We start from the raw sequence: 25,000 nt of genomic DNA, 5'->3' as shown, positions 1-25,000 counted from the left end.
AGACACACAAACACATACACACAGTGCACGTACCTGTGAAGGGGAACACAGGCTAATCTCGACCTACTCCTATCTGGGGTTTTCGCAGCGAGGCGGAAAGCCCTAAGAAGAAACACGTGTGTGTAAGGATACGTACCTTTATTTTTCTTTTGTCCCAGTGTGTCCCCCCTTATGTTTGAGTTCCCTCCCCCCCTGACACACACAGTTTGAGCTGATTCGGCAGATAGAGTTATGAAAGGAGTTGGGGGCTGCACGTCGCCGTTGACGAGCCGACGTGCCGAGACGATTCCCTTTAGTTTGGTTTTTTTAAATGTTTTTTAAAATCTTTAGTCTTCACCATCATGTCCGTCGTCACGGCGATTGCAAGGAAAAATAAACGGAGACGGGGTCGCCACGTTGGAAACATTTGCGCATCACATGCTTCTTTATTTAATCTTAAAAACACAACACGTACCCCTTGTTACGACAAAAAAGAAAAAAAAAAGACGTTAAATAAATCGGCAAATGTACAACACGATGAGGTAAAAGGAAAGGAGGGTTTGAGGGCTTTTCTTCTTCTCGCTCGATGTCAGAACCTCCATGGGTGGAAATACCGAACCTCTAACTATGAATTCGTCCCCTCAGGAGAGCAATTTCTGCACCCAAACACATCAGCTGATAACACAGCGTCTTGTCGTCCTTCACGGGGGGAGATTGGTTCTTATCTCCGGGTCCAGATGTTCCCCTATATATTCCTTCCTGCTGTTCGCATCGAGAAGGTCCTACGACGTGCAATCGTGATTGGTTTAGCGGAACCACTGCGTGATTCAACTCCACACAGAAACCAGCAGAGCTCTGACAGGGGCTAAGTATCCGTCTTACTCTCTGTGTTTTACGGCGCTTTTATCACCTATTAGGAAGGAAATATAGTCTGGCCGGACCAGAGCTCCGGCCCCCAGAAGGCCCTCCAACGAGATGGGAAAACACGCATCGTACCGTGTCAAGGGTTCACTTCTGCTCACACTCAATGGAAGTTCTACTACTGTTGTTTTTGATCAGGTCAATTATTTACACCTTGCATGGAAAACACGAGCGCTAAACACATTTTTATTGTTCTACGAGTGAGAAAATAGATATACTACCAACCATTACACACATCCACACACCTGCGTCAACGCTTGAAGAATTTGAACGACGGAATTTTGATTTAATTCGCTTGGCGAGTCGGCATCGTTTGCCCGCCAATTCGTAAATCGACATTCAAATGAGGGTTACACACTCTGTCTCAGGCCCTAGTCCAAACAACAGTTGGTGGATGGAATCTCTTAACAACTCTGAGATATTCAGAAGCACTTCTTCAAACACTGGATGCGTACCAGACAAGCCAAGCGCCTCGACATAACCAAGAAGGTATCGCCAGACAGATTTACATAACCTCAGTTGTTCCTTATAATGGGAACACAACAACGTACAAAGTAGGCCTTTACATAAAACCTCCAACACCACCCACCTGTAATATAGTGGACCAAAGTGACACAAAGGACAATAGTAGAAAAACACACAATATATATATATTTATATATATATATATATATTCATATTATACAGACGAAGGGGTTATGTGCTGCTTTAGTGAGTGACAGTTCACTTCACCTCACGGCCCTTAGTATCCAACACAGTATCGAGGTGATCTCCACAACCAAAGTTCCCTCGGCACACCGGTCCAGGGTGCGGAGACAGAGATGTGCCTGCAGTCCATCAGTTAATGCCAACCAGGAATCCTCAACCACATCAAGTCCGGTTTAGGCAGCTTGGCCTCCAGACAAAAAAAGGTCCATTCTTTCGTTTCTCTTTCCCAGAAGTAGGTCCCAGTCCGTCCCACTTGGCAGTGTTCCCTGTGGACTGAGATCTGTGTAAAAGGTTACGAGACAACGATAGCGTCCCAGTTATGAGCCAGGCTGCATCCCACGCACGGAGCGAAACAGGAAGTGTCCTTTTACAAACGTCTGAAACCCGATCCCCGGCGAAGCGTCGCGGGCGAATCACCACGGCTGTAGCGCATAGCGGCGGGCTACTCAAGAGAAGGTCAACGGGTGAGCCATGCTAGCAAGTAAAGAGTGGCTAGGGGCTAATTATGGCGACACGTAGAGAGGTTATAGTCTTGGGACAAGTCTAATAGCGGGATTGTCATGGTAATAGCACGCATTAAGTAGCAAGTAGCTAGTCTGAGGAGAGGTCTAATAGCTGGATTGTCATGGGTAACAGCACGCATCACATAGCAAGTAGCTAGTCTGAGGATACGGCTCAGAGCTGGATTGTCGTGGTTGTAGTGCGTAGCCAGCAGCAAGTAAAATGTTTTGAATCATGTTTAAAAGGCGGATTGTCAGTGTTGTAGCATGTAGCTAGCTGCTATTCTAAGCAGAAGTCTACAAGATGGGTTTTTACTCTTGTAGTAAGTAGCGTGTTGCTTGCAGCAGGTCTTAGTAAAAGTCTAGAGGGTATATAGTCATAGTCGTAGCACGTAGCAAGCAGCTAGTAGCTAGTCTTAGCAGAAGTTGTGGTTGTATCATCATGGTTATAGCACGTAGAACGAAGCTAGATGCTATTCCTAGGTGAAGTCTGTAAGGTGGATCTTCATAGTCGTAGCACGTAACAAGTATCGATATGCTAGTCCTAGGTGAAGTACAGAGGGCGGATCATCATGGTGGTAGCAGGTAGCCAGGAGCTAGTAGCTAGTAGCTAGATGCTGGTCCTAGGTGAAATCCAGAGGTCGGATCATCATGGTGGTAGCACGTAGCGAGTAGCTAGGGCCCTTGAAGTAGTGCCACTTGATGCCGTTGAGCTTGCCGATGTGTTGGCCCTCGGCGAAGTACATTCCGTTCAGGTTGGACGGGCCGCAGGCGTCAAACCACCAACCTGAATGACAGATGAGGAGAAAGAAAAAGTCTATTAAGGTGACCTTTATATTAGAGCTGTCAGTTAAAGGCTCTTTTTTTGTATCGTCCTGTTTTGCTCAGTGTATATGCCAATGTTGTTATCAATAAAAAATCATTTGCACAAGGCAAGCCGATGCACTTCACCATGTTGATAAGAGAATTATGGGACAAAAAAATCAAGGGATATTTAGCATAGAAAAAGAATTTGCGATTAATCGCGATTAATTAGAGTTAACTATGACATTAATGCGATTAATCACGATTAAATATTTTAATCGCTTGACAGCTCTACTTTATATACAAGAGCACAAAATTAGGCTCCACTTCTCAGATGATATTGGAAGGAAATCCAATACAAATCCTCCATTCATCCATCGCAAGACACCGATCTGTCTGTCTGTGTGTTGATCCGTCTATCTGTCTGTCCATCTATCTTTCTGTCTGAAGAAAGATGAACAACAGACAGACGTTTGTCTGTTCATCTTTCCATTTCACTGGTGCATGAACTGTCATGGCCACTATCTAAAACAAATTTGCTTCATAATTTTGTTTTTTAACAATGAACAGCTATTGATGTATCACAAACGTACGGAAGAGGATTAGGGCCACACATAAAAAAATAATTAAGTTCTGACTATTAACTCAGAATTCTGACTTTAAACTCAGAATTCTGACATTAATCTCAGAATTCTGAGAAAAAAAGTCAGAATTCTGAGAAAAAAGTCAGAATTATGGGTACCTGTAGGGACCAACCTCTGTGGGTAAGACACTTTGCTTTATGCAGTAGGAGGAAGAAGAAGAAGCCATTTCTTTAATGGAAGACCTAAAGGTGAGTGAAACTTGCACCAAAACAACACATGTTCCAGTTTCCCTCACTTTTGGTCTTCCATTAACGAAATGTCAGAAAAGTCAGAATTCTGAGATTAAAGTCAGAACTATTTTTTTTTTCTTACGTGTGGCCCTAATCCTCTTCCGTACATACGACAAAAACACAAGGACAGAAAACAACAACGTAATCCATGTGTAAAGGTCAAAATTCAAGCCTAGAGTCCAGGGCCGTCGGACTGCGGGGACAAAGGGGACAGTTGTGGGGGGGCCCAAGGCAGAGGGGGGGCCCATGACCAAAAAAAATAAAAAAAATAAAAATGTTTTATTCCCCTTCGGCCAGTCCAGGCTCAGGAACGACGCTGGCAGTTAGTCTTGGCGTGAGAAGCAGAATGTGGCGGTTAGAATACCTGCCCTGGTCGCGTAAAGGTTGAGTGTCTCCCATGAACTCTCTCCAGGGCACTAGGGCCTGTTAAAGTGTTGTGTGTGTCTGTGTGTTTCTGTGTGTGTCTGTGTGTGTGTGTCATCAAGTTCACAGATAAGGCTAACTGCGGCTAATACCTGTTGCTAACCACTTGGGAAAGCTAGCCCTATTTAAAGAAGCGCCCGAAAAGCGAATCGAGGACGGGTTTAGCTGAGCTGCTGGAAAGGACTGTTCATTTCGTGTTGTAGGTCACTTCCCATTTGCCTTCTAGACTTTATTTATACAAAAAAACTTGTTGCAAGGGAGCCAATTCAAGTGAAAAACGTCTCAATAAAATATGTAAAAAATAAAAGAACATAAATAACAATAAAGTAAACTTTTACTGCCTATCTTGCTCAATCCCTCAGCCTGTATCCGTTTTTTTAATGTTCCACTACATGCTCCTCCATGACCGAATCATTAAAAGGGCCAATGAGGTCCTGAGGGGAAGGTTAAATTAAAGTACATCTACGTTCAATAATGTTAAATAATATTAAATATCAAAATAAAGTCTTCCCTCTCGTTTCCTCTCTCCCTCTTTCTCCGTCTACCTCTGTCTCACACACACTGGGATGCCATCGAAGGCAGTCATGCATCAGTCTTTCTCCCTCTCAGTGGGCTGAGGAGGTAGAGTGGGGTTGACTGACAGCTGGAAGGTTAATGGTTCAATCCCCGAGGAGTGTTCCTGGGCAAAACATCTAACCCTAACTGTTCCCGACGAGCTGGCTGTCACCTTGCATGGCTGAGACCACCGTTGGTTCATGAATGGGTGAAAATCGAGGTGCAAATGAGCGCTTTTAGGGGCCACTGGTTAGAAAAACTATAAAAAATGCAGTCTGTTCAGCATTTACGGTGAAACGCGTGTGTGTGTAGACAATGTAGCAGAGTGTAGCTACCCCCCTTGTAACCTTACCGTCCAGCCCAGGTAAAGTGCTCTCTGCTGGGACAGCAGGGGTCCCAACAGGGGCAGCACCATGGAGGGACTCGGGTCTATAGGGGTGTAGGGTGGCAGCTGCTCTCTGCCCACTGAGAGGGAGAAAGACTGATGCATGACTGCCTTCGATGTGTTTTATGCGTGTCCACATCTCTGCTACCATGGTTACTAAAATAACTAGAATACTAGCACGACCCTAAGAACACTGCATGTGAACACATCCTGCCGAGCCCATAAATATGAAATACTGACGTTCGACTCCAGACACTGACATCACCCTTATTGCCAAGGCTATGCTTGTAAACGTAGGAAATAAATCTAAGCTGATGCAGGCAGTACAGTTGGAATCGTAGGCCCTACTTAGCCTGGCTAGCTTGGCCGTTTGGTCATACTTCTTTGCGTTTGCTGTTCTATAAACCTAGCTTTAATAATGGCATGCACCATGACTTCTTAGAGCTGCCTGCTTTTTGCTGCCTTTACGGGAGCATAGATTGTGCAGCGATGAGAAGGTTCAACTCCCTGCCAATAGGTACTGGGTTTGATGCCCCAATGTCCACAGCCTCACTTGTAGGCAAGAGGAACCATCACGCCTCGCAGCTGTTTAAAGACTTGTCTCTGTAGGCAATGTTTGTGTCTTTGGCTAACGTTTCTGTTGAATGACTAGTCTAAACAGTTTAATAAACAGTTAATTTCATATTCACAACCCTACAACCCTAGCCTAAAGGGTGAATTATACCTGTGCATCAAATAGCAACCAGGGTATGTGGTGGGTCTCTGTCACCTGCATTACACCTAGCTTACATTCACATCTCCAAAAATGTAACTATATGGTTCAATTCCGTTATTTTCTGCTTAATGGAGCCAGAAATTATGTTTAAACTTTCATTGAGATCAACATGGAACAGATGAAAGATAGTCTCGCTGAGTAGCTTCAGAAATGTGTTCATTTGTACGACAAATCAACTTTACCTTATAATGATCGCTTGAGATCATCATGACATTTTTAGCGGGAAATCGAATCGACGGTTGACGTGCGGAATCCGCTAATCCGAAACCATGAATGAACCGACCAACCGCCCGACCGACACCCCACACTCGACCCAGGAACCATAATTCATCCTTCAGACCCCCCGACTGCCTCCTCACAGCCGTACCCCTGCCCTACAACACGAGTTGGGGTCGGAGGTCGCCAACTCCCAACAGCAGGGGGATTAGTTTAGCCTTAAATCTCTGTGACAGTTGGTCGCTAGTCCCGGGAGCTACTTTAGCGTGCTTGTCGGCCTGCTTCTCACAGTAAAAGAGGAATGGATGACGGAGAACAGAAGGCTAACGGTAAGACACAGATCTGGTTTGGAATCTTGGATCAGGACTTCGCCATCCTTATAAGGAACAGGACGTTCTTGCTATGAGTTGTGTAAACAAACAGAGAGTTGGATGTCTTTGACATTCAAAGTACGGCCAACAGTTATAAGAGTTATGATTAGTAGGGGTACATGTCTTGAATTTGTGATTTTTGGGATGTTTTCTGATTTTTTGGCATGCCATTGCTGAATTTTTTGTGGCACATGGGAACACAAAAGAATGAACCGCACTAGCTAGTTAGTCCTTGGTTAGCTTGGAGCTATCATACACCTGGTAAGGTCAACTCAATTCAGCTGAACGCAAACGACAGCAATCGGGGTAGAGGGATATTGTAATCATGCAATCGCTGTTTTTATTTTACATGAGGGAAAAGTAAGGAATGAAAGGCTGAAATCATTGCAGGGGCTTGATTTGGTCGGCGCAATGCTAATGTTCAAACAACTATTCATAATAACCAATGCTCCCAAGCCCAAACTCTGTTTATGCTCGTACATGGAGATGAACAAGCAAGGGAGATCCTACCTGAACAAAAAAACGAATTAATGATGGCTTTGTATCACTAGAATTAAATCACATTTATTCTTCTAAAGAATCACGTTGATCGGTACTGAACCCCCCAGAGGCTGCTAGAGGAACTACATGCTGGTCTCTAATGAAGAATGTCAGAGGAACCTAAGACCGTTAGAGGAAGCGTACACTGGTCTGTCAGGCTTGGGGTATTCAAGACAATCAGGGCCGCCGTCGGGGTAGCCCCCTTACCTCCGGTGAGCATGAGGGCGCACTTGCACAGGCAGCTGTCGTTGTCCATGTCGGTGGTGCTGAAGTCGGCGCCGTGGATCACCAGGCTGCTCTGACGACCCGCCGTACCACTGTGACTCTTCAGGGACAACCTGGAGGAGGTGGAGGTGGAGGAGGAGGTGGAAGTGGGAAGAGGATGAGGAGGAGAAACATATGTGAGCAAAGTAAGTAGCAGTCTGAAGACAGAGAATGAAGACATAATGTTCTGGAAGGAGCATCTCCAGAGAGAGAGAGAGAGAGACAGAGACAGAGACAGAGACGGAGAGAGAGAGAGAGAGAGAGAGAGAGAGACTGCAAGTGTTTTGCGGGAGAGAGAGCCAGAGCTAGAACCAGTTAGAGAGACAGAGAGAAACAGAGAGAGAGATAAGAGAGAAAAGCAGAAAAGCAAGGAGGGAAGAAGAGGAGAGCCTGAAGGAGAATGAGCAGATGGGAGGAAAGAGAGAGAGAGGGAAAAGGTGAATGAAGAGACACAGTAGTCTCTCCACACCTGAAACAACAATCATAAAACAGAGGTTGTAAAAGTGTGTGAGAGAGAGAGAGCGAGCGAGCGAGAACGGAAGGCAAACAAAAGATAGAGAGATAGATAGCGAGCAAATAGATAATATTTGCACAAGTGATTGCACGTGCGTATGTACGTGTGTCTGTGTGTGCATGTGTGTCCGAAGGGGATCCACCTGCTTGCTGGATGCAGGCACACGCGCACACACACACACACGCACACGCACACACACACACACACACACACACACACACACACAGCTAGAGGAAGCAGTGGGAGTGGGAGGTAGAAACCATCGCCCAGCGGTGGGATTCAGTGGGACGGAGATGACAGCTGCGGAGTATTAAGCTACCTGTCCTCTACGACCAGGACAGGTTTATGTCCTTCCACAGCTCCGTGTGTGTGTGTGTCTCTTTCTGTAAGTGCGTGTGTGTGTTAATGTATGCGTGTGTGTGTGCGTATGTGTGTTAGTGTGTATGTGTCTTTGTGCGAATCTATGCGTGTGTGCGTGTTAGTCCGTCTATCTGTCTTTGTTAGTGTGTGTGTTTTTGTGCGGTATTTGTCTGTGTGTGCATCTGTGTGTGTTTGCATGTGTGCGTGCGTGTTAGTGTGTGCATGTGTGTGCGTGCGTGTTCTTCCCGGGGGTCTAAAGCTACACACTGAAGGTCCGAGTTATTTATGCTCTGTGTGTCCGTGCTTCCGTCTCCTCTTCCAGACACAGTTGTACCTTTCCAGTTTTTTCCCGGTTTTCCAGTACTTTTCGGAATATGGCGTCCTCTTCTCTCTCAGGCTGTTTCTATAGGTCTGTGTCTGTGTTTGTTATCTGGGTGGAATCCAGCAGACACTCACTCATTTGACTTTTGGCTGCTCAAGTGAAAAGTAGTAAAACTAAAGAAAATGAAATACTGCCAAAATGTATCGGAAAGATGACAATAAAGAAAAACAAAACAGAATCAAACCGATTTCTATCCCAGTATTGCACACCTAAACTGTCCTCTTGAGTTTATCAAACTCCCATCTCATTTAAAGGCACCTAGAGAATCCTGGGAAATGGAGTCCTTGTTCCAATGATGTCTGGGCTTTGAGCCTCTCTCCTGTTAATTTATGAGCGTGTCTATGGCCGTGGACAAACTAACCATACACCACGCAGGACCTGGACCAACACCAACCAGGCGCCTCCAAGCCGACCTGCACATGTGGAAGGTCTAAATCACCAGCCCAGACTGAGACTGACTGGGAGGGGGGGGGGGGTACTGGGCAGACTGTGTGTGTGTGTGTGTGTGTGTGTGTGTGTGTGTGTGTGTGTGTGTGTGTGTGTTGCTGGTTGGCTAGCCCCGGGGAGAGATGATGTGTGTCTGTGCTAGCGCTGAGAGTGTGAGTCAAAGAATACGGTAGCGGTAGCTCGACAGGTACGCAGTTGAGTTGTTTTAGTCTTTTATCCAACGGAAACTGGGCAGGAGAGTGTAGCTGGTAGTAGGCCTTCACGCTATGTCTCTCTCTCCATCTCCCTCTGTCTCTCTCCCTCTCCCCTCTGTCTGTCTCTCTCTCTCTCTCTCTCTCCCTCTCCCTCTCCCCTCTCTCGGTCTCTCTCACTCTCTCTCTCTCTCTCTCTCCCTCTCCCTCTCCCCTCTGTCTGTCTCTCTCTCTCTCTCTCTCTCTCTCTCTCCCTCTCCCTCTCCCCTCTCTCGGTCTCTCTCTCTCTCTCTCTCTCTCTCTCCCTCTCCCTCTCCCCTCTGTCTGTCTCTCTCTCTCTCTCTCTCCCTCTCCCTCTCCCCTCTCTCGGTCTCTCTCACTCTCTCTCTCTCTCTCTCTCTCCCTCTCCCTCTCCCCTCTCTCGGTCTCTCTCACTCTCTCTCTCTCTCTCTCTCTCCCTCTCCCTCTCCCCTCTGTCTGTCTCTCTCTCTCTCTCTCTCTCTCTCTCTCTCCCTCTCCCTCTCCCCTCTCTCGGTCTCTCTCACTCTCTCTCTCTCTCTCTCCCTCTCCCTCTCCCCTCTGTCTGTCTCTCTCTCTCTCTCTCTCCCTCTCCCTCTCCCCTCTCTCGGTCTCTCTCACTCTCTCTCTCTCTCTCTCTCTCCCTCTCCCTCTCCCCTCTCTCGGTCTCTCTCACTCTCTCTCTCTCTCTCTCTCCCTCTCCCTCTCCCCTCTGTCTGTCTCTCTCTCTCTCTCTCTCTCTCTCTCTCCCTCTCCCTCTCCCCTCTCTCGGTCTCTCTCACTCTCTCTCTCTCTCTCTCCCTCTCCCTCTCCCCTCTGTCTGTCTCTCTCTCTCTCTCTCTCCCTCTCCCTCTCCCCTCTCTCGGTCTCTCTCTCTCTCTCTCTCTCTCTCTCTCTCTCCCTCTCCCTCTCCCCTCTCTCGGTCTCTCTCACTCTCTCTCTCTCTCTCTCTCTCTCTCTCTCTCTCTCTCTCTCTCTCTCTCCCTCTCCCTCTCCCCTCTGCCTGTCTCTGTCTCTCTCTCTCTCCCTCTCTCTCCCTCTCTCTCCCTCCCACGCTCACTCATGCTCTCGTTGTCCCCAAGGATGAGGAGCTCGCACGCCCGACAGAACAAAGACCGGTGTGTGTCCGACCTTGCTGTCTTACTGCTGAGCTCCCCCCTCCTTACACCAGAACAGGGATTCCTCCAGCAGAACCCCTTCCCTCTCTTCCCCCGAACCCCCTCTCCCCCTGGCCCCGGGAGGCCTCGGCGGGGGAGGCTCAGCGGACCCCCAGGGGTGGAGGAGGCGGAGGTACCGATCAAACCGATTTATCTCCAATCTTTCGACGAGAGGGAAGTCGAGTCAGCTTAACGGTGGTCGGTGATGTCAGTGTTATTGCCCCGCGTTATGCACGACGTCGCCTTGTACGATGATAGAGTTTCCGATGTGGAACAACGGAGACCGTTGTTCCACATCGGAAACTCTATCATCGTACAAGGCGACGTCGTACAGAACGCTTTGGGGAATAGTGAAGAGAGGAAGATATAGTGTCTAAACGTACGGACCGTCGATCACGTCAGTGTGTGACCTTAATCGTAAAGCACTGTGTGCGTGTCGTCCGACGTTTTGTACAACGTCGCTTTCGTACGATTGATTCCGATGCGGCGGAAACTCCATCCTCATACCGAGGGGCGGATTCCCTTCGGAGAACGATTAAAGAGAGGAAGATAGAGTGTCTAAAGGTCCAGACCATCGATCACGATAGTGTGTGAATTTAATCGAAAAGCACCAGTGTGCGCGTCATACGACATTATGTCCGACTTTCTGTAGGACGATGGATTCGCCCTCTCTGATGACAAAGCCCCGGCTGGATTCCTCGGAAGAAAGGGGAAAGCGATTTCTGGTGAACTCTGTGCTGTTTGGACAGCTGTGTCAGTGACAGATGTGGACGGCCTGAAGGAATGGAACCACGGAGTCACAGTTGGGAATACAGTTGAGGCCCTAAACCAATAGGAGGGCTGCTGAGGCGCACCGATGACTCATGCAGCCAATCAGAGGCCTTAGAAACACAAAGTGTGTGAAAGTGTGCATTACTGAGAGAGGGCGTGAAAGTAGGCCTGTGCCTGTGTGTGTGCTTAGGTGCATCTGAGAGTTTGTGTGTGCAAGTATTTATGCTTGTGTTTGTGGATGTGCCTGGGCGCGTGTGTTAATGCCTGCGTACGCAGTGCATGTATATGTGTGTGTGTTTGTGTCTGTGTGTGTTCCTTTGAGTATGTGTGGGTGTATGTGTGTCCGTGTATGCGTCCGTCAATGTGAGTATGTGTATGTGCGTCTCTGTGTGTGTATATCTGTGTATGTCTGAATTTTTGTACATGTGTGTATGTACTGCGTGTGCACATGTGAGGTGTGTTTGTCTGTGTGTGTGTGTGTGTGTGCATGTGTGAATTTGCGTGTGTGTGTGTGTGTGTGTGTGTGTGGGTGAATATATGCGTGTATCTTTGTGTGGGTGTCTTTGTGTGTGTGTATACGATACAGCCCATGCGTGTCTGTCGATCCCCATAACACTTAACCCCGTGATGGATGCTGGGTCTTACAACAGACGTCTGGCCCCGTTACTACACTGACCAGCCCACACTCAGCATCGTCTCAAACCCGCCCTGCCACCCCCGCACCCACACCCTGCTAACCGGCACCACGGCAGGCCATGCATCAAGCCACGGGATTCAAACCACGTACCGCACAGGCAGGAAATGGCCTGCAGCCAGCCCTGATAAAAAAACAGACGGGGTGTTTCTACATGTTGTGGTTCCCGGGTTGTGAAACTCTATTTTCGACGTCGTTTCCCAGCGATGAGGGTCCGACCTCCAACGTGTGGGGGGGGATTTACAGGAACCATTCCGATTATCTGTGGCTGTATCATCAGCTACACCGTGTGTTATCGTGCCAACAGGATTTAACCTCAGACAATAACTTTCTTAATTCCCCCTCTCGAGCCTGAGGGATTTTATCGATGTGGGGGAATGCAGATTCACGTTTTTGCCAAAGCACAAAAACAGTAGAAAAATAAACAAAGGATGAGATACTTATTTTAGGATTAGCCAAGAGCCTCTTTCTCGTTTAAAGATTGTCTTTAAGTGATTGCTTTTTAATTGATATGTGTTTGGAAGGTGCGGTGGACATGATAATAATCAGATCCAGGATCAGATTATCTGATCCGTGTGACGGTCCAGAGTCCGGCTCTCTGAGATGAAGGAGGAGGTGTGCGGGTTGTCATGGTTTCAGCCAAGCAGATAGTACGAATGAGTCCATCTGGGAAACCTGGGAAAGTAAACCCAGACACTCTCATCATCTCGCTCTGTGTACTTTGAGTCATTCGCTGTCCAAGCCAACCAAGAGGATCAACACTGGAACATTAAAAGCAGCCGTTTCCGTAATAATATGCCAGAATAAAATAAGCATGTCCGGTAAGTTACTGCTTACTGTGATTAATGCTAGGGCTAAGGAATAACTTCCACAAGCGTGAAACTCTTCCTAGGAGCAGTACTAAGCTGTGCATGTACACAGGTAAACAGGTACATAGGTGCACAGGTACACAGGTGTGCAGGTGGACAGGTACACAGCTGCACAGGTAGACCGGTTCACAGGTGTGGAGGTACAAAGGTGTACAGGTAAACGGATACACAAGTGTGCAGGCACACAGGTACCCGGGAGTGCAGGTAGACAGATGTGGAGAAACACAGGTATGCAGGTCGACTGGTTTGGAGGTACACAGGTGTGGAGGTACATAAGTAAAGAGTTAGACAGGAAAACAGATAGACAGGTGTACAGGTAGACAGCTACATAGGTACAAAGGTGCACAGTTACAAAGGTGTGCATGTTGACACATATATCATTGTAAAGGATTTGCAAAGATGTAAAGAAGGATCTAATAAAAGACAGAAAAATAAGATGTGCAAGATGCACTCCTAGTGAGGAAAGGAGACGGACAGAGTGCGGAACAAAATGAGAGAGAACCGGCTGCCAAAGCACGTCGGGTTTCAAAGCCTTCTAGGCGTGACATCTCTGGAGCTCAGTGAAAGGCTTCAGACCTCTCTAACGCGCGGTGAACCGTGAACATGAAGGCCTCTCACACAAAACAAGGTCTCAAAAGAGCTCTGCTTGCTAGAAAACAGAAAGGTGGATAAGAGAAGCGTCTCCTTTCATAGCGGACAGGGCCTGCCTCTGAAACCTTACAGGAATCCACGGCTGAGGCCAACTGGTCTCCAACCGAAACAACAGCGGCCGAGAGATTACCCAGACCTCATTAATAACCAACCATTGATTGGTCAAAAGGGGGAGGGAGGGTTCATTGACAAACCGACAACTCTACTGGGGGACGGTGATTGTTGTTGGTGTTCCGTTTCCACGCCAACCAGCGCAAAGCGCGCGCACACGCCTCGGCACGGCGGCGGTTTCAGCGACCGTAGCCGCGGTAACGCAAGGGATAGTGTTTCTGGGTCTAATGAACGCCAGCCCTCGGGACATTACGCCATGCTTATATTATGGGATGGAGCCCAAAACCCTCCCCGCCCCCGCCCCCGAAGGGGTCAGGTGAGGTAGGCCGGTTTTTGCGGGGTGTTATATTGTGTTTTCGTTTCAAACGACTCATAACCGCTGGGATTCGGTGGGCTTACATCTTTTAAAATGTGTTTATCCTGCTCTATTAGTTTGCGTTATGTCAAGCCTCCCCTGACCTCAGCCGCTGATTAGCAGACCGCTTCACGGCTGGACGCTGGAACGGGCTCAGTCACGCAACCCACTTTCCAAATCTTGGACGCAAATGTGGAGTTTAACGTTTTTATACGACTCAAATGTACAGTTTTTGAGTCGTATAAAACGACCAAGTAAAAAAGGGGCTTGTGTCTTATCACATCACACTAAGTAGTATAAGATGTCCAACATTAAAATAGCATTCCAAACGTGTATTCCAAAGAAGTCTCACATAACCGTTTATTCAAGTGGATTTTGGCTGCAAATTTTCTGTGTGTTTTTGTACAAAGCTTATATCGGCTCATGCACTCTCTGCACTGATCTGTCTGTGTTAATATCTCAGTGGTATGTTTGTTCTTGTGTCCACTATGTGTGTCCTTTCAGTGTGCGATTTGAGTGCGTTATCTATTTCGTACAGGCACCATAGGAACAAATTCCTGCATTTTTGAATCAACCGACATCTGTGATCAGTCTGAGCTCCAGGTCGACCCATGAGATATGAGAGGTCTTTAAAGAATCGAACATCACACTAATATGACACAGATAATGGATACACCTTTCATTTTCCAGCAACAAACCCCAAAGCCCTACGGGTGTATCTGATTAGAGCTGGTTTTGTTGTGTGCTGGGGGGTTTAGAATCTAGGCAGCAAAGGCTATTGAATTCTGAGAAGCTGTTGAAATCTTTAATATTATTTTCCCGTCTCGCACGATTTTTCTAAGCCTTCCTTATTTTTGCTTTCATCTACCAGAACTGTCCAGAACTGTCCGGAACCATCCAGAACCGGTCGGAACCAGTTGGGTCCATCCAGTACTGGTTCGAAACCACCCAGAACTAGTCAGACACTATCAGAACTGCTCAGAACCGTCCTTAGCCTTCTAGAACTGTCCACTACCGGTCAGAACCGGAAAAGCAGAAGGGTGGGCTCCGACAAGCATTTGGGACACCTGGAAGCCATTAAAGCTCTATGGTCTGACTGGCCAATCACGGAGGTTAATCACCGGACCCAATGGGGCGCTTCCTGAAGCTGGGGGGAGGGGGGAGGTGGTTTGAAGGCAGGGGTGTGAGGTGTTTGATTGGCTATAGCTCCATAGAGAACTTTACAACTAAAGAGGCACTAAGTTACACCGCTGTAACTTAAATGTATAGTTTTTTGGCATAAAGGATCAAATAAAAAAGTGCTTGTGCCTTATCAGCTCAAACTAAGTAGTGGATGATGTCCCACATTAAGTGATATTCAAAACTATGATTTGGAACGAGCCCCTTAGAGAACTTTACAGCTAAAGACAGAAGTCTAACTGTATGCAAACCAAGAATCTTGTTAAACATTTAGAACTTAAATCCCTCCATCTCCTTTTCCTTTGCAACAGACCAACCTCTACATCAGGGCATACTGTCCGGAAAGTTTATCTTAGAAATGTATTATTTTAACATATTTCTATGTTTTTCCTTTTATGTGCCATCATTATTTCGACACAATTTATTACTCAAAAGGCCAATAAAAAGTTATCATCAGACACACTACATTACAACATAGATATTACATATGATGTATTCTAGTTATTAGTATCAGTATATTAGGGGAGCTACATCATAACATTCCTACGAGTTAATCTATCCCTTCCATCTCTGCTCCGACCCCATCCTGAGCGCCCGACATGAGCGTCCATGTTAGGAGGATCTGGAACAATCCCCTTGGAGATCTGCCCGTAACCGCGCGCAAACCCTTTAATATCCCGGGCTTAGGGCGGCCCTCAGCTACCAAGGGCCGCTCCAACCTAAACACGACGGGGGGGTCAAGCACACATACTCTACATACTCCTCGCCGAGTGCTCTGGCTCGGACATGCTCATCCCCGATATCCCTTATGCTAAGCCTTGACTTGTTTCAGTGCTAACGTTCGCTAACGTCCTCCCGAACCTCCTCTCCCCTCCTCTCCTCTGCCCTCCCATCCTGTCCTCTCTCCTCCCCTCCTCTATTCCCTCCTGTCCTTTCCTCTCCTCCCTCTCCTCTCTTCCCCTCCTCTCCTTTCCCCATCTCCTCTCCTCTCAACATCTCCTCTCTCCCCTCTCCTCCTCTCGCTCCCCTCCTCCCTCTCCTCTCCCCATCACCGCTCTCTCTCTCTCCTCTTCTCCCCTCCTCCTCCCCTCCTCCCTCTCCTCTCCCCATCACCTCTCTCTCTCTCCTCCCCTCCTCCTCTCCTCTCCTTCGCTCTCTCCTCTCCCATTAGTCTTTTAGCGCAGCGTTCTCTCATTTTTCTGGCGTGTTCTGTGGTTGGAAACCACTTTGCTGGGACTTATGCTAGCATGATGTATGCACACCGCTAACCCTCCCCCGACCGTGCGGTTCACCCTGACCTCTGACCTTCCCTGGCGGTTTTATGATGTATGCTATGCAACGTTTCAGGGGTGCTGCTTTGAGGGAAAACGTAATCTTTAATAATAATTTGTTGTAACGGTGTAACTGGGTTCGACGTTGATCGACGTTCAAAGTCACCACGGTAACCGTTTCTGAGTCGTGTGGCGTCGGACGTCATGCTCAAGGGGGCCTACCGACGAGCCGCACACACCCGGGTTTGAACCCACAACCTTTCCAGTGAGAGCTGAATGCTTCAGTCACTTGAGCTGGTAAAATACGTGCACACACACACACCGGCATTAACATACAATCATGCAGGCACACGTACACGTAAGTTTGGTGATGTACAGTACAGTCATATTTTCCCGTCGTCTTATGCACTCGAAACCTCCCCTCTCTCTCTCTCTCTCTCTCTCTCTCTCTCTCTCTCTCTCTCTCTCTCTCTCTCTCTCTCTCTCTCTCTCTCTCTCTCTCTCTCTCTCTCTCTCTCTCTCTCTCTCTCTCTCGTTGCGATGGGCCGGACCCCGGCCGCCCCCACATTACTGCAGATTACTCACACGTCTGGTGAGATAGAGAGAGAGAGAGAGTGAGGAACACAGCGGCCTGGGTCACTTACTGCTCGTTATGCACGATGTGGAAAACAAGGATTGGTTCTGCGTTTAGCGTTTTTCAATTACGGTTGGATATCGTGGCACTGAGGAAGAAATGTGGAAAGATGCTTTCTCTTTGTAGTTTTTATTTCAAACTACAGACAGACAGACACACTGACAGACGAACAGAATGACAGACAGCCACACAGACAGGCTGACAGACTGGCCGTACATAGCCAATATGAACATCCACGTCATATTGTGTTACTGCAGCTAAACCCACTTGACTACGTCCACAGAGCGACAGTCATGTTATCTCCATCAGATGACGTGACTCACGGCTACAAGCAGCACGTGGGCTCACAGTAACCGTACTGTTGTCTTTCGATAAGGAGACAAGAGAAAATAGCCCTTTAGCCAACGTTGACAGGAAACGCATCGTAAACCGCTGAGCTAACTGAAAACGGTTGCCAGCTCACACTTCCTGGATGACAGCTTCCTGTGTCCTGTCTGTGTCTCGGTCACTGGTTCACGACCAGGACAACATGAATGAATGATGGCTGAATAATAGATGGATAGTTATGGGGAATGAATGAACAACCGTTAATGAAGCAGAACAAAATAAAGCAATAGATAAACAAAATATGTGAATGTAAGGAGACAAAATATGTAAATAAATAAATGCAAAGGGAAATATGTGTTCAATTGAACTTCAATCGGTTAAGAGTTTCATGCCCTCAACGATTCAAATGTTGATTATCTGACTAGTTGTGTATTGAGATCTATTGTGGGTAAGGGTTAGGGCTAAGGTTGTTGATAGGGTTAGAGTTAGGGAATTATTGTCAAGGGTTAGTTGTTTGTTCAGAGTCTGGAATTGTGTTTGGGGGCGGGCTACTGAGAGAACTGGGGTGTGAGCGGGGGGGGGGGGGGGGTTAGATTTAGAGCGAGTGTGCCAAAAAAAAACTTGTTTTGGAAAGTGTGAAGTCAGCAGGAATGTAGTATTTATAGTGTTGCATCGGATCAAAGAGAAAGGAGAGAAATATCATGGAATAGGTTTCACAAAGTCCTCATAAACTCTTCAGACGGTTCAAATCTTCAGCTACCTTAAAATAAACCGCTAATTTATGTCACACTTTATTGCAGTCAGCTCTCCGAGGAAGGAAGAGGGTATTAAAAAAAAGCCGTTAATCCAACGATAAAATCACCAGAAATACACAAGTTTTAAGATTATACGGTATATACTGTAAGTACACGGTACATCTTGACATCCAACATCGTTCAAATCTGTCAAAAAGTGCTGGTATGCTAACATTTAAATGACCCAGGGTTTCCATAGCAAACAACGCAACAGACACCAGCGCAGTTAGCTCGACGCTCGCGCGGCTAATGCCGGCTCTCTCCACAACCAATCACTCTCGACAGCCCCGACCACACACTGCGTTACAAACGGCTTTATGAATAAAGTTTGAGTGAACGTGTTAGCCTAGCCAAAACGGCACGCCAGGCCGAATCACAACTGACGTTTTAACATGATTGATAAAATAAATATGTGCACACCGAAACGTACCATCCAACAGAAATGGATCTACTAAGTTATTGATGACACTTTCCGATGATGGGTGGTTTGGATGTTGATGCAATAATCACGGGTGATTAGCATGCTCGGTCTCCATTCCTCTCTCCCCCTCTCTCTCTCTCTCTCTCTCTCTCTCTCTCTCTCTCTCTCTCTCTCTCTCTCTCTCTCTCTCTCTCTCTCTCTCTCTCTCCTGTAATGTGTGTGTGGGTTAGCACTTAGCTCAGCAGCTGCGATGTCTAGGGACTGTTTAGTTTATGATTAATAGCGCGGCTTTGCACCACATGACTGCGTGTTTGCGCCTGTGTTTGCCATTGTTTTGGTTGTGTGAGCATTGGTACATGGTTTGTGTGTGTGTGTGTGTGTGTGTTCGTTTGTGTTCGTGTCGTGTGTGTGTGTGTGTGTGTGTGTGTGTGTGCGTGAGAGAGAGGGAGAGTGAGCGAGAGTGATAGAAAGAGAGAGTGGAGACACAGAGAAATGCATGGGACCGAGAGAGAGAGAGAGAGAGAGAGAGAGAGAGAGAGAGAGAGAGAGAGAGAGAGAGAGAGAGAGAGAGAGAGAGAGAGAGAGAGAGAGAGAGAGAGAGGGAGAGAGAGAGAGACCGAGAGAGGGACCGAGAGAGAGAGAGAGAGAGAGAGAGAGAGAGAGAGAGAGAGAGAGAGAGAGAGAGAGAGAGAGAGAGAGAGAGAGAGAGAGAGAGAGACCGAGAGAGACCGAGAGAGAGAGAGACCGAGAGAGACCGAGAGAGACCGAGACCGAGAGAGACCGAGAGAGAGAGAGACCGAGAGAGACCGAGAGAGAGAGAGAGAGAGAGACCGAGAGAGAGAGAGAGAGAGAGAGAGAGATCGAGAGATAGACACCGAGAGACCGAGAGAGAGAGAGAGAGAGAGAGAGATCGAGAGATAGACACCGAGAGACCGAGAGAGAGAGAGAGACCCTGAGACCGAGAGAGAGAGAGAGAGAGAGAGAGAGAACGAGAGAGAGAGAGAGAGAGAGAGAGAGAGAGAGAGAGACCGAGAGAGAGAGAGAGAGAGAGAGAGAGAGAGAGAGAAACAGAGAGTCTGCAAGTGTTTTGCGGGGCCTTTCATCCCTTCAGCCTCCTCTAAATGTTTGTTCGTCTCTGTATGCTGCCGAGTGTCTTCCAGTAAACCGCTTCCCACTTGGGCACCCCTTCAGACAGAAACCAAAACCTCAAAGATCGCTTTCTCTCCAGCCCCCCCAAAAACCACTTTCTCTCCAGCAACCCCAAAAAAATCAGTGTCCCCGTCTGTCAGCCGGTTGGACGGCGTTGGAGACGTTGACGTTGACGGTTACGAGACGCGAGGTGCCAGAGACAGAAACAACTCATCAGTACACGTCCCAGCCTCCGGGCCCCCTGGTCGGCCCCCCGGTCCCCCCCCCCCGGTTCGCGGTGCGTCTCCGAGGGCCAAATCGCGGGCGATTCCTGCCATGCCTTGTCAAGTATTTATCCGAGGACAAATCTATTTATAGAGATCGCCGCGCCGATCTGCATCGTAAACAACCGCCTCTGGAGAGGCCGGCGAGAGGCCTTGAAGGAGGGCCAGGGTTTCTCTTCTGCTCTGCGTGGGGATGGGGGCCGAAGCAGCGAGCGAGGCATAACCAGGGCCCGAAGGATGAAGGAAGGAGAGGGGGGGGGGGGGAAGGGGGAGGGGGGGGGGGGAGTGGGAGGAGAATGGGATGGAAAGAGGAACGCTGAGAAATGAGTTGGAAGAGGAAGTGAGTCGAAATGTGAGATGCAGTGCTTAGTTTTTTTTGTGTCTGTCATTTCCGGGAAAGTGGTGAAATATCTCAAAGATGAAAATGATCTGCGATAAAAAATTCTGTTGTTGATCCAACTGATGATTATTTTGTATTGTTATTATATTTATTATAATTATTATTATTTCTTCATTAAGTAATAGCTCAAAGAATGAGGTTTTTATTATGCTTTGAAATGATAAAGAAATGTGTAATGACAGTAGTGCACTTTACTGTTACATTTAAACTTTGATTGGATGACGGTCAAATAATGGTCAAAACATGTCAAAATTTGGACCAACCTCTGATCTTTGTCCCAGCCCTAGAGAAAATAGTCTGGTAAACTGAAAAGATATGAACTCTCGACTTCAGCTATTCCTGGTGATATGTGTCCTTCACAACCGAGCCAGATACCCAGAGAAAGAAATGTGATAAATAAACCGAAGCTATTCTGAGGTCTGCAGCCACAACAAACCACTTGATCTCTGATAGAGTTCGACAAACAGATAGAATAGCAATTTGCACTGCTAGCTAGAGCCGTGACATTCACTTAGATAGCAAACCAATAAAAACCTCTCTGACCCGAACCGAACACCAAAGCCTTTGAAACAAAACCAAAGCGAAAAAACTAGAAAGTTATCCCATAGTGGAACTCTGTCATCACACAACCTGAACGATCATGAGGAAACACCTGACACGACCACGAATTCCCAGAAAGCACTTTTAAAAGGATCAGAGGTTGAATAACGGACTCAGTCTCCGATATAAAGCAAAGCCCTCCCACAGATTATTTTAATGGAGGCAAACTCTAAAACAAACACAAGTCTTTCAAAGTAATTCTAAATCACTAAGGAGAGCTCTTATCAGTTTGGTCGAGGAGTAGGGGCTGACACGGTGGAAACCGAGAGATTCTGAGCTACTAGATCGTTCCAGAATTCCTAGTCGGTTTTCCACAGCTTTCTGCCAGAGGTTCTAACTGTTCAAACCCCTACCCCCCGCTTACTCAGAGAGTAGACCAGAGTGGGACAGCGGCCCGAACACAAGTCGTTGGAACGTTCTGTGGTGAGGACGCAGTGATAAGATCCACGTCTATCGTTAAGGTTTCAGAACCAGAGAATGCTAATCCTCACGATCAGTCAGCTGTCGACGTCGGTATCGTTCTGAAACCCCTTAAGGCTGTGGATAGTGAATACCAAATCAGTAAAGGCTTTTAAGAGTTTTAAGCTTTGTTTTGGTAGTTTTGTATTATAATATCAGGCTATTTTTGTGTACAGGTTGTTATAATGCTACACAGTGGTACATGTAGTTGTGCTAATGCTACGTTGGGAGCTGTAGGTCGGCTACAGGTTGCGCTAGGCTACGGTAGGTCTGCCTGTAGTTGTGCTACAGGTTGTGCTGATGCATCATGTGGATACCTGTAGTTGTGCGAATGCAATGCCGGGCGCTGTAGTACTGCTGCAGGTTGTGCTAAACTACGATAACTCTACCTGTAGTTGTGTTGCATGCTGAGCTACGGTAGATCTACCTGCAGTTCTGCTACAGGTTGTGCTAAGCTACGGTAGGTCTGCCTGTAGTTCTGCTACAGGTTGGGCTAGGCTGCATGTGGATACCTGTAGTTGTGTGAATTGGGTAGTTGGGCGGGGCTACCAGTAGTTCTGCTGCAGGTCTTGCTAATTCTACATGTGGTACCTAGCTGTGTGAATGCTACGGCGGAAGATGTACCTATAGTTGTACTATCAGTTTCGCTAGGCTACATGGTGGATAGCTTTATCTGTGTGGATGCTACGGCGGCGGGTGTACCTATAGTGATACTATCAGTTTCGCTATAGGCTACATGGTGGATAGCTGTAGCTGTGTGGAGGTTACGGCGGCGGGTGTAGCTATAGTTGTACTATCAGTTTCGCTATAGGCTACATAGCTGTAGCTGTGTGGATGCTACGGCGGCGGGTTGTACCTGTAGTTCTGCTTCTCGCTGCCCACCAGGAAGCGGTCGTACAGGGAGAAGGCCTGGTGTCCGTTCCAGTCGGTCAGCTCCACTCGCAGGACGTTGGGCCGCTGGCTGCTCAGCAGGTACATGAACTCGTTCCCGAGCCAGTGCTCCCCAGCCGGGTTCCCGAAGCCCTGCGGACACGGGGAACCGGACATTGTCGTTTAGCGGACGCTTTTGTCCGAAGCGACTTGCAACCATTCATGCACACATTCACACAACAACGGGCGGAGTCGACCATACTGGGCGACAGCCGGCTCGTCAGGGTGAGGTGTCTTGCTCAGGGACACCTCGACACTCAGCTAGGAGGAGCCGGGGATCGAACTACAAGTCAACCATCTCTACCTCCTGCGACTGTCACAGGACCTTGCCAGTGATGCAGAACTCTGTGCAGCAACACCTTGTTCAGGTTCGACGCGGGCGTTCTCCGAGAGAATGCGCTTGTTTTTGACGCGCTTTGGATGAAATGGAAGAAGATGTGAGTGGAAAACTAAATGGAAATGAATAATTCACACGGGGACATTATCAGTCCGAAAATAGGGTCAAACTCTGTGCAATTTTATTGGTTTGTTGTTCTTAAACTGAATTTAAGTGCAATGTTAAAATGCCATATAGAAACGCAACTGTAGAAATAAATGTACTTTTAATGTAAAACAGACCGAAAGAGGAAGAGAATGTTTTCTCTAACTATTTTAAAATAAAGAAATGCGTCAATGATATAAACGTCCTTTCCAATAAAATTATCTAAAACGTAGGAGACGGCCAGGTTTCGAATAACTGGCTCTGAAATACCAGCAAGATTCCTTATATAAATCAGTTTATATCAGAATGGACCAAAACAACCCACTAAATCTCCATCCCTGTTCATGGAAAGATTAAATCTATGTCCCTTTGGGGCCGCTGAATAGATATCGACGTTTCTTTGGAAAGCTCCGAAGCAACGTCATATGTTTCTAAGCATCAAGATAAAGAACGGCTTACGGAGACCTGATATACATTGTAAGAAAGGAGAAAGAAAACCCTTTTTGTAATGTTTCCTTTCGACATAGATTCAACTTTACAGTGTTTTTCTAGGATATTCTTGTAACACGACCAAACTTCGCCAGGTGAATTCCAGTTGAGCGCAATTATCCGATGTAAGTAAAAAAAACATGTATAAAATGAATAACGCTAATAATATCGAGACAGATTATAGCGCTGGCGTAGTCAGACGGCAGTTGGCTCGGCGTTCTCTGACTGTACCTGCCGAAAAAAAACCAAAATGGAGGTGGAAAGTGGTACCAGCTGAAGTCAGTGGCCCTGTTTCCATCTCCTCTCCTAGTGGAACCACACATGGGGAAGACATCAGTACGTCGGCCTCACATCCAAAGGACAGACGAGGACAATTCACACAACGCACAACGCTTGCCCACACGCATCCCTCACACCCGGTGCTGAGTTCCTGTTTTTGTCGGAGTGGCGTCTCGCCTCGTGCCGTCTGTGATCGATGCGTGCACGCAGGCATCGATCACAGACATCGATCAAGGGTTTTTTATTGAGTCGGCTTCTTGCCTTGCGATGTGTGTGTGTGTTTGTATGTGTCTGTGTGCGTGTGTGTGCGTGCATGCGTGTGCGTGCGTGCGTGAGTGTATGTGTGTGTACGTGCATGCGTCTGTGGGTCTGTGTTTTGCGTTTGTGTGTGTGTTGGGTTTGAGTGCGTGAGTGAGGAAGATTGAGGTATGAATAGGGGATTGTGGGTAGGTGTCTGGTGCTGGTTTTATTGCGTAAAATGTGAATAGATAGATCATGGTGCGAGGAACACAATAGGACAGTGTACTACCAGTGTTTTCATCACACTACGAGGTGTGAGAATGACAACAGAAGCAGCAGTGTTACAGTGAGCATGCCGGCGAAAAGCTTTTATTCCCCGAGACTCAATGAGGATAGAGCCGAATGTTTTTAACCACAGACTGTTGCTGTGTCAGTGGTTTCTAGAGGAATGGGAAACAGGGCAGCTGGAATGAGGAGAGAGAGAGAGAGAGAGAGAGAGAGAGAGAGAGAGAGAGAGAGCGAGAGCGAGAGCGAGAGCTAGAGCTAGAGCGAGAGAGAGAGAGAGAGAGAGAGAGAGAGAGTCTGTGCATCTTTCCTCTCTCTCATTGTTTCTCACCATCCCTTACAACTCCCATCCAACTCTATCATTCTCCATCGACATCTCTCACCTCCTCTCTCTGTTGTTGTATATCGCTCTCTCCTCATTATCTCCTCGTTATCTTTCTCGCTCGATCGTTCTCTCTCTCTCCATCATCTCCCTATTTCCATCTCTCGCTATCACCTTTTAATCACTCTCTATCCATCATTCTCTCTCACTCTCTATCCATCATTCTCTCTCTCTCTCTCTCTCTCTCTCTCTCTCTCTCTCTCTCTCTCTCTCTCTCTCTCTCTCTCTCTCTCTCTCTCTCTCTCTCTCTCTCTCTCTCTCTCTCTCTCTCTCTCTCTCTCTCTCTCTCTCTCTCTCTCTCGATTTGGATCTTGATCCCTACTCTTTCAGCGTGGCTGCATTCGGTTTCTCTTCCCTCTGGACCCATCTGGACCCATCTGGACCCATCTGGACCTGGCCGTGCATGAACCTGATCCCCTGCGCTGTGGAGACGGTTAGCGGAGACCAGCGATCCGACAGACCGGCCACTGTCTCGTGTCCGCACTAGACCCCTGTGACCTTACATACACCCCCCCCCCCCCCCCCCGTCCCCGTCCCCGTCTGTACACAATACCCTTCTCTTGTTCTGGAGAATTATCTCAA

General features: G+C 47.5%; 1 protein-coding gene across 1 annotated transcript in view; it reads right to left on the bottom strand.

The window, feature by feature from the left end:
- Positions 1–392: 392 nt before the first annotated feature.
- Positions 393–25,000, bottom strand: part of angpt1 (angiopoietin 1) — a 68,126-nt gene continuing 43,518 nt past the window's right edge. Inside the window, exons 7-9 of the mRNA XM_030347426.1 lie at positions 22,189–22,355; positions 7,259–7,389; positions 393–2,895 (exon numbers count right to left, since the gene is read on the bottom strand). Coding sequence (XP_030203286.1) covers positions 2,732–2,895; positions 7,259–7,389; positions 22,189–22,355 — 462 coding nt within the window. The 3' untranslated portion in view covers positions 393–2,731. The remainder of the gene's footprint in view (positions 2,896–7,258; positions 7,390–22,188; positions 22,356–25,000) is intronic.

Source organism: Gadus morhua, chromosome 22, assembly GCF_902167405.1.
Source record: "Gadus morhua chromosome 22, gadMor3.0, whole genome shotgun sequence".
Taxonomy (NCBI): Eukaryota; Metazoa; Chordata; class Actinopteri; order Gadiformes; family Gadidae; genus Gadus; species Gadus morhua.
The sequence above is the reverse complement of the archived record's forward strand: the minus strand, read 5'-3'. Positions and strand labels throughout refer to the sequence as shown.